General features: G+C 42.2%; 1 protein-coding gene across 1 annotated transcript; it reads left to right on the forward strand.

Annotated features, from left to right (window-relative positions):
* The first annotated feature begins 59 nt into the window (after positions 1 to 59).
* Positions 60 to 7,409, forward strand: LOC144512202 (uncharacterized). Its single transcript, XM_078242807.1, has 7 exons — positions 60 to 267; positions 2,110 to 2,318; positions 3,172 to 3,264; positions 3,415 to 3,507; positions 3,753 to 3,863; positions 4,453 to 4,576; positions 4,701 to 7,409. Exons 1-7 carry the CDS (start codon positions 243 to 245, stop codon positions 6,383 to 6,385), a joined length of 2,340 nt encoding a protein of 779 aa, XP_078098933.1. The 5' UTR covers positions 60 to 242; the 3' UTR covers positions 6,386 to 7,409.
* Positions 7,410 to 10,130: the final 2,721 nt, after the last annotated feature.

The raw sequence follows: 10,130 nt of genomic DNA on the forward strand, positions 1-10,130 counted from the left end.
TCACTGTAAATTCAAAATGCAGAGCTTTTATTTTATATAGGAAGATCCGCCGGAAACACTCGGACTTTTGTTTTGGAAAGCCGCTACCCAGCGGTCGCCATTATTCTTCCTGGCTTGACTGTCGGAATAAAGACTGTTTAATACTTTTAAACATTATATTTCGGTGTTAACTGCAACATTGTCGGCCTATTTGTGTATGCGGTTGATTAACTCATGAATTGGCGACACAGACTGGGCACAGAATGGAGAAACGATCTGATACCACAGGTAAGCTGCTACGCTAACGTTAGCAAGCTAACAGTAACGTTAGCTGACGCCGAGAACGGCGGTCAACAGATGAGATTCAACTAAAGCCATCTGTTGCTGTAAAGTGTCGGTTTGCTTTTAATCGCAGGTCATCGTATGTGTAGCAAAGTCTGTTCGGTTAATTTAGTGATGTTTGGTTGATAGTTAACAGGCTTCTAAGGAGGACTATGGGAGGGACGGTCCAGGCTGCTTGCTTTCAAACTAAACCATCCTCCCCTCCAGATGTCCCGAATGGATCGGCCGCTGCGTCGTGTAATATCAACTATGACCATTCCCATACGCAGCAATACACATCCCACACCATCTAGTTCTCAAAGTTGGAATCTAACTCGGCTAACGTTACTGTTTGGCGCTCATTCTCTTAACAACTGCATGCACTAGCATGCACACGCAAACGTGCACACTGCTTTCAAGCTATCTGCAGTCATCAAAGCATGTCTTAGCACTGCAGCGCCCCCTAGAGCAGCTTCTGGCTCCACCATAGACTTTTCACTTTTCCGGTGAGCGCTGAGCGTTACTGCGCAGCCTCCAACTGAGAGAAACGACGTAAATGTGACGTGAGCAACCTGTCTGAAAGTTGTAAGTCTTCTGGTAGCTGTGCCAAGAGAAATCTTAATCATTCCGAATCTTGCAGAGACGGAGAGCGTAGGTATATGTAAGGAGATAACATGGACACAGGCTAATTACTGCTAACTAAAATGCTAGTTAACATTAGTAATTAAACTTAAACAGCTAATGTAAGTCCAAACTGCCTGCGAGCTTCTCCTGTACTATACGGTAATTCCTCTACTATGCGACAGTAAGTCGCGTGGTTATGACACAATCGTTAGCCTATTTTTTACAAAAACGTATACTACGGAGCCATAACGTGAGGTACAAGGTAATGGAGCCTTTTATACATTGTCGTGTTTCTTTAGAAATAAACAATGGACAAATAAAGTCTTTAAACGCTTCAGATGTAAAGTTATTCGCTGTTAAAGTGACGTCAAAATGAATGGCAGTCAATGGAATGCTAACGTCGGGTGATCGCTTTGTAGCATCAAAATGGCGCCATAGGAGGTTCGAGCTCTGAAGCGAAGCTTACCCCCTTGGCTCCACCTGCAAAGCCTTCTTCTTCTTCTTCTTCTTCTGGCTTTCCGACAGACTAGAAGCCTTGCGGCAAATTGCTGCCTCTCACAGGACAGTTTAAGTAACATTCGCAAGTATTGTCAAATTCAGTGGAGTAGTCCTGTAGCAGACCTGCAAAGCCTGTTCTGCTGTTGGTAGTTTGTACGAAACATACATTTTACAAACCTGATGGTCCTTATCATTTTTACTGATAGAGGGGGAGATTTGCAATGTTCCTAAAGGGCAAGTTAGTCACAGCAGTGAGACAGCAACATGGGATGGAACACAAAGCACATTATAAACACATCTAGTTCAAAATAGAGTACACAAGTTAAAACTATTAAAACATCGTCCATGTGCTCATGCAACATTTTCCGCGTAGAATTTAGTTGATGGCAGAGATTATTATTATTTTTTTTTATGTTAATGATTAATGGGACACTAAAAGGGAGCTGGATGCTGAAACTCTCACACAGTCCATTCTGTGACACGCCCTTTTCTGTGAGGTGTCAGGTCAGTGGTTTTGTTGCAGCTATTTAACAACCTATTCAGGACATAGTTCTGTTTAACAGAGTGCCAACGGATAAAAGACAATATTAACTGATTTGATAAAAGATCTATGAAACGGACCCGTCAAAATGAAACTACAACAAAAGAAACAAACAAATCTTAACTTTTGTGTTATGTTCCACGCAGGTTTTGGAGGTTCCCTTCCCCTGTCCTCCCTTCGCTTGATGGCCTCCCCTCTGCAGCTGACATACTCGTACATATGGCAGGTCATACGGCAGAGAAATGTGAAGCAGTATGGGAAAGTGGAGGAGTTTGTGACCATGGTGACGCAGACTGTTCCTGAGCTTATAAGCTTTAAGCAGACTGCACAGCTCGTCTTGGGGTTGAGAGCAAGGGTAAGAGTTTATCACCTATTGTGTGTGTGTGTGTGTGTGTGTGTGTGTGTGTGTGTGTCTGATTCAAAGAGTGAATTTAGTTACCACATACCTCCATCACACTGAGCTTGTGATGCTGTGTGCTCTCTAGGATTCTATTATAGCATTCATAAGATCCTCAATATTTGTCACCTCAGGTCACTGAACATCAAAGTGGATGTTCACACGACCACACTATGTTGATGAACTCCACGTTTCCTATTACAAACCACACACACACCAAGGACAAAAAAGTGTTTGAAGTTAAAGTTTTCATCCTCTTTTCAATGTAGTTATCTACCTCATTGGCTTTGCAGAATGTGTGCTTTCAAAGTGGTCATCTGTGATATTGTGTTTGAGAGAGAAAGAAACAATATCTTGGAAAAACCTCAGCATATTCGAAATTAGAGCTGCAAAGAATTATCGATTAGTTGTCAATTATTAAATGAATCGCCAACTATTTTGATAATCGATTAATCGGTTTAAATGAAATAAAAAAATTCTCCGATACCAGCTTTTTAAATGTGAATATTTTCATGTTTCTTCACTCCTCTATGACAGCTCACTGATATCTTTGAGTTGTGGACAGGACATTTGAGCTTTTCATCTTGGGCTTTTTAAAGACCAAACAACTAATCGATTAATCAAGAAAATAAAAGACAGATTAATCGACAATGACAACAATCGTTGGTTGCAGCCCTATTGGGAATATTTGATCCCTATTAGGGAAGCAGATAACCTGCAATTCTACTTTATGTTCATATGAAGTTAGCTTTTGTTTGACTTATAATATGGTTTGTCTTATGACTATAACCTGTGTTTTCTTGTACTGTAGATCATTTTGGATTTGCTTCACAAAGACGGCCCACCAGATTCTAGGGCTATTCAAACTCTCATAAATAAGTTGAAGGTCTCTGCATCTTCAGGGGTAAGAATGTTAACCCTTTTTTTTCTCTCCAAGAAACATACAGTTTTACCGCGTTTAAACACGGCTTGTGTTTATTTTTATTTAGCACACTAGACTCTAGAATCCGAATGTGGGAATTAAACCTGAGTTGCAGTATTTTCTGTGTTACAGAAGGACTCAGAAGTGGAGAAATCTCAAACCAACTTCATGGTGCTGGTCCAGAATCTGCTTAAAAACCCTGCTGAGAGGAAGCACTTCTTCCAGGTATCCATATCTGTCTTAATGTGGTATTAGACAGTCGTTGGTTGTTATCACAATGGCAAGCCGTTTTCCATTTTAAATGCACGCTTGCAGCTTATTTAGATGTGGTAACATTAAAATATAGTGCATGTGGAGATATAGCACATTAAATCCATATATCTCTTTTGATAAGAGATATATGATAAAGATTGTCCCTCAATTTCAGAGTCACATTGATGTTAAACTCCAACCTATTTATATCTCTGCAGGAAGTGTTCCCTGTTCAGTACGGCACAAAGTTCGATACAGCGCTTCAGGCTCTGACTGCAGGTCTGGTGTGCAAGCTGGAGCAAGTTCTTCCTGTTCCCAATCTCTCCCAGGTACGCGCATGTACATGGCATTTTGACATTTACTCTGGTCACAGCAGGGTGGGCTACTGGTTTGGAGACAGGAAGTACCTTTTATCTGATTGACGCCGATTTAGTGGCCAAATGCTTGAGCAAGGCACAGAGTTCCTCCCCGCTCTATAGGTAGTCAACAAGAACAGAATGCCTGCAAAATATATGAAATTCAAACTCCATACTTCTCTAGACACTGTAAGCCTCGTAATGAAGCATCAGCCACATTTTACCATGCAGATGTAGGTGAAAACTAAAATAGCTCTAACTACATTAAAACAATATAAAAAAATAAATCCATCTAAAGTCTCTCTGACTGGACCAATTCCAGACATTTTAGGGCCTGACTTTAAGATATTTTACATAATATAATTGAAGAAATTTGGATGAAGGAATTTGGTAATTATTTTTGAATGGTCGACTTTTGATGAGCTGTTACAAGAAGCTTCCTGGGGTGATAATCTGTATAACAGACGGCAAAGACCTAAAAACATGATCCATCCTACAAGGTAAAAATAAATCTATACTAATCACTCATTCATTGTTTCCATTTCCTGCCTTGCAACCTCAGCTCGGTGCCATGATCGCAGCGGAGCCCTCGGTCCTGGAGGCATGTGGAGGCTTCATCCCAGACGCCGTGGACCTGAAGACTCTCCTCCTGCACCAGCAGGCCAAGGGACTCCTTGGTGTTAAAGGTATACTTAAGGTTGTTTGTATGAGCATGTGTTGAAATACAGACCGAAAAAGAAAAACATTAAATGGAAGAGAAAAAAAAACAGTGAAAATGAATGTGACAAAGCCTTTTCCGTGTGTGTGCAGCAACCATCTCGTCCTCAGTGGGCAACTGTGTGCTCTCTTCACTCGCCTTCCGGCCCAAACCAGTAGAACCACCACCTCCACCACCTCCACCTCCTCTAGCAGCACCAGAATCCCCAAAGCGATTAGAGGTCACCCTCAACGAAACCAGCCCAGCCTCCCTCAGTGACCCTGAAGACTTGGGAATGATGTCAGATGACTCTGACAGCCCAGCAGACGCTGCCACCGGACCACAGGGAGGAGGGCGAAAAGAAAAGAAAAAGAGTGTCACAACAACAGCTCAGGGAGAGAATTTGGTGCAAGAGAAAAGTTGCACACTGAAACAGCCTGCCACACCTCTTCAAAGTGGAGAGGGGGACGCAGCGCCAGAAGCACTAGATAAACCGGAACCACAGCGGCCTCCCTTGAAATCGATCCCTTTCCGGGTAGTTCAAATGCCGATGAAACCCGCTTCCCCCTTACAGAATGCAGGCAATGCCGGAACAAAAGACGGCCAAAAGCCTCAGACTCAGCGGGTCACATTGCATCAGTGGGTGTCACAGATAGCCACCAACTCGCTCTCGCTCCCAGCGCTGCCACCACTTCCTCCGGCCAGGTTCAGTGCAGGTGATGACATGAAGCCAAGCATAAGAAGAAAAAAGCAAATCAGGCCGCCAGCTGACAGATTCACTTGCAGCGTGTGCGACAAAAGCTTCCCTTATCAGTCCAAGCTAATGGACCACGAGCGCATTCACACGGGAGAGAAGCCTTTCGTATGCACGGCGTGCAACAAAAGCTTCCGGACCCAGGCGTTCCTCAACAACCACCTGAAGACCCACAGCACGGTGCGTCCTTACGCTTGCGGCCAGTGCGGGAAGTGTTTCACCAAATTGCAGAGCTTGACGAAGCACATGCTGGCCCACAGTGGCCAAAAGCCCTTCTACTGCAACATCTGCAACAAGGGCTTCACGCAGTCCACCTACTTCAAAAGGCACATGGAGTGCCACACGAGCCAGATGACGTTCCCCTGCAAGCACTGCAGCAAAAGCTTCCCCACGGCTTTCAAGCTGTCGAACCACGAGCGCTGGCACACCAGGGATCGCCCTCACATGTGCGAGCGCTGCGGGAAGAGATTCCTCGTCCCCAGCTTGTTGAAGAGACACATGGGCTACCACATCGGCGACCGTCAGTACCTCTGCTCCCAGTGCGGAAAGACCTTTGTCTATTTGTCTGATCTGAAGAGGCACCAGCAAGACCACGTGCCCAAAGCGAAGATCCCTTGCCCTGTTTGCCAAAAGAAGTTCTCCAGCAAGTACTGCCTGAGGGTTCACCTGAGGATCCACACCAGAGAGAGGCCCTACCGCTGCTCCATATGCGACAAGACCTTCACTCAGGTCGGGAATCTGAAGGTCCACATCAGGTTGCACACCAACGAGCGCCCGTTCAGCTGCGACGTGTGCGGCAAGACCTACAAGTTGGCGTCCCACCTGAACGTCCACAAAAGGACTCACACGTGCAAGAAGCCCTGGACGTGTGACACATGCGGGAAGGGATTCTCCGTCCCCGGCCTTCTGAAGAAGCACGAGCAGCTGCATACGAGGGACGCAAACCCTGACTTCGCCGCTAAACGGAGACACAGGGGTAAGCACAAGAAGCAGTCCCTCAAGAGGAAGTATGATGAGGAAGATGAGGGCAGCGATGATTATTAATCAAAGAAACCCATTTTGTATCGAATAAGGACGCTCTGATTAGGGGTTTCAGGGCTGATCACTGATAAAGTTCAAATTAGCTAAGATAGTTACTGCATAAATGACTCTTTGAACCATGTCATTTTCAAAGTGTTCAAGATGTTTTAGCTTGTGGTGAAGATCAGGTCACCATGAAAACACATTTTGAATGATGCGAGAATCATTTTTTCCTGATCATCGGATTTAAAGACGACCATCTTGAGTTCTAACTTGAGTAGTGATGGGTGGCCGGCTCCAGCCGTTGCCGGGCCAGCTGGAGCGTCTCAACTAAAGCCCATTGTTTTACTGTAATCACTGCTGTTTTTCTTATAATAAGGTGATGCGACAAAATGTTAGGAAATGACGTTACCCTAAGCTGTCACATTTAAAAAGATATAAGGTTAGCAACAGAGCATTTCTGATCATTTCCCGATCCGTTTTGGAGTTGTTAGTAGTTGGTAATCATTTTCATTACAAAAAACCTGCCATGGTTTAAAATAAATGTTTTCTTCAAAACATGCTACCTGAAAGTAGCCAACATTTAAAAAAAACTGGGCATCATGTAAACAATACAACTAAAGTATTTCAATGCATGTGACTAGATACTTTGTCTGCTATATAATAAAATGTTGTAGTGTCTCTAGGAAACATTGTATCTGTGTTACCATATCCTTGTGGAAGCTGTAGAGATTTAAAACTACTTTTACCATTGGGTTTTTTATGTAACCCTAAATGTAAACATTACTCTGCTTTTATTTTAGAGAGAAAAATGCTGATTTTGTAGATTAGGATTTCACTTTTTTTTCCAGCAGTAGATGCAGTGTTGTTGCTCTAATGGTGTTGAAATAACACAAAGGCAATAGCTCGGACACAAACATTATGCAAATGTGTGATGAGGTTTTGCTGTGAATCCTGTCTTTCCCATTACTTATCCTATTGTGAGCAGCCATGTATACACGCTATTATATTGAGGATTTGCAGAAAAATAAATGCACATAGCAAAGGACTGTTGTCTTACTGGTTGTTGTTTTTTTTTGTGAAATTTGTTATTTCCAAAGAAATAGAATGAATGAATTATATTTTTATGGTTATTTCACTGCAGTCTTGACCAAACTACCCATCATGAGCTCTGAATAAACCTAAATAGGGGTTTATGTTTAATTAGTCAGGCTAGGTATAGATTAAATTATACTTTTTTACTTTTATTTTAGACACAATCGCAATTTTACCCCACATCACACCAATGGAATAATAGATGTATAACAGTAAAAAGAAATGTTGTATAACAAGGACTGAATGGAGAGATGGTAATTCACGTAGTTGATTGTAGTGGTCGTCTCCTGTCATGAGAATTTTTACATTAGATATTCAATTGGCAATCATATTTAAATCTATAACTTAAGCTCAACTCTATTATATACTTAAAGAAATCTTAACAAATCCTACCCCTATCACCCCTTGTCTGCCACAACTTGTAGTTGGAGGCTGTGACTTAAATGGAGTCAAAATCAATCAAGCAATTCATATCACTATCATCGATCCATGATCGAAATTGATCAAATTCAAAATTAGTCTTAATTGCCTTCTTATTTTTAAGGTTTCTTATAGTGTTGCCATATTGATGCAGTTCTTGATAAAAAAAAAAAATGTCCAAAGTTTGGTTTGGAGTCTACCCATTTATTGTGAATGTGGAACGTTCCCAATAATAAAATTAACTGTACAAAAACATTTACCTTCAAAACATACAGTATACGAATATCTTTACCCTGAAAGTGAATTGTTTGCCCAGTTTCCTTAAAACCCAAAATATTTTGGTGTAAATGCATTGATAACATATGACAGATTTGAAAGACTAAATCTTTCTAATATATTTTTGCTGGATATGTTTATGCAAGATTTTAAAGAAAACCTTTTTAGCTTCGTTAACACAGAATTTGCCAAACATGTAGCACAATCTCGTCCAGTTTTTTCCCGTTACACCTCTGTTGAGGTACATGTAAAAGGTACCTAGCGCACCTTTTATACATCAATAGCCGCTTTCCGACCAGAAGGATTTTTGTAGTTTTTAGAACATAATGTTCCTAGAACCCTTTTTTTCTTGTGTTCCGACTGGACCAATTTGGGGATTATTAACTTCCTCTGACCGCAGTTCCTGTAACTCTTTCAGCACCTCCGACCAAGTAGTTACAGGATCGTAGTTATAGGAACAGTCCACTTCTAAACAGTTCTACTAACTACTCTCCCCCAAAACCGTTTTTTCCCATTTGCATTTGCACTGGCCAAGTGGCCATAGGGACTGGTAGGAGGGGTAAGGGAGTTCAGACAAAAGCCGTTTTCTGACCATGTAGTTACAGGAACGTAGTTATAGGAAAAGTCCACTTCTAAACAGATCTAGGAACTACTCTCCCCCAAAACCGTTTTTTACAATTGCATTCGCACTGGTGGTCATAGGGACTGGTAGGAGGGGTAAGGGAGTGATGCAAGCACGGCAATGGTCTTTATAGCGTTAAAATCAGAAAACAAATACACCAAAAAAAGTATGAACTAAATACTAAATCTAATGTATATAGCATATTTGTCATAATTTAAACAAGTCTCCCGAAGAGAAACGTATCTCTCTCCCCCGCCTCTGCGCTGTGGACGTCTGTCTGTCTGTGTGTGTGTGTGTGTGTGTCAGCCAGCCAGCCGCAGGACACGCTTGTGGAGTTTAACTCCGAAAAGACAGTTAACCACAGGTTCCCGTTAATCTTATGATGGACATGTGTTGTGATATTTAAACATACGAACCGTCAACGGCGAAATAAAAGCCTCTTATTTACGAGAGCGGTCTGAGAGACCTCCAGCTCACAGCGAGGTGTCTGAGCATGACTGGCCAAGCGACGAGCTAGCGGCCGGGGCAGGCGCCTGCTGGCTGTCTCCTCACTTCATGGAGCTTCTCAACTCCGAAAACTTTGAAGCATATTGTCAATTCGGCATAAATTTCCGAAAGACTGCCTATATTCGAAATCGAAACAGTTAATTTCTCGCCTAAAACGTTGTCAGAAGTGAAATTAGTGATGAATAAGATGGTGAAAAGATGGTTAAAATTGTCCCGTTGTTGGTCTGTCTGTACCGGAAACCCGACCCTCGTTGACCTAGGTTCATATGCTGAAAAGGGAACAGAGAAAAGACCCTGCCCTGAAGTAGGAGCTGAAAGAGTTACAGGAACTGCGGCCAGAGGGACTTAAAAATCCCCAAATTGGTCCAGTCGGAACACAAGAAAAAAGGGTTCTAGGAATTTTATGCTCTAGGAACTGCAAAAATCCCTCCGGTCGGAAAGCGGCTATAGTTGTCTGGATCCCAGCGTAGACCTTTTGTGATGATAACACAACAATTTCACTAGAATGTCAACAGGTGTGATTAGATGGCTGTGTGAACACAAAAAAAACCCTTTGTTATTATAACACAGCCATGTAACCACCACAATATTTGTGTTATGATACCACAGCCATTTAACCTGCTGCTGCTCCTCTTTTTTTTTAATCAAGCAGGTAGGCCTACCTTCATGTGTGCATGTACAAATAACTGTAGTAACCCACTTTTCTCTTAAATATTTTATTTATATCAAAGTAAAACACAACACAGCAAACTTTAGAGTGCAAAGATAAACGTATGACCCATTTACAAAAGTAGAAGGTATGCTAAACAGTGAAGTTAATACAATATTAAAAAGATGCGTAAAAAGGGA

This window comes from Sander vitreus, chromosome 23 (assembly GCF_031162955.1).
Source record: "Sander vitreus isolate 19-12246 chromosome 23, sanVit1, whole genome shotgun sequence".
NCBI classification, from domain to species: Eukaryota; Metazoa; Chordata; class Actinopteri; order Perciformes; family Percidae; genus Sander; species Sander vitreus.

Coding starts and splice junctions, on each gene's coding strand:
- LOC144512202 (XM_078242807.1), top strand. CDS start 243: ATGGAGAAACGATCTGATACCACAG. Junction 268..2,109: donor GAAACGATCTGATACCACAG/GTAAGCTGCTAC, acceptor TGTTCCACGCAG/GTTTTGGAGGTTCCCTTCCC. Junction 3,265..3,414: donor AGGTCTCTGCATCTTCAGGG/GTAAGAATGTTA, acceptor TCTGTGTTACAG/AAGGACTCAGAAGTGGAGAA.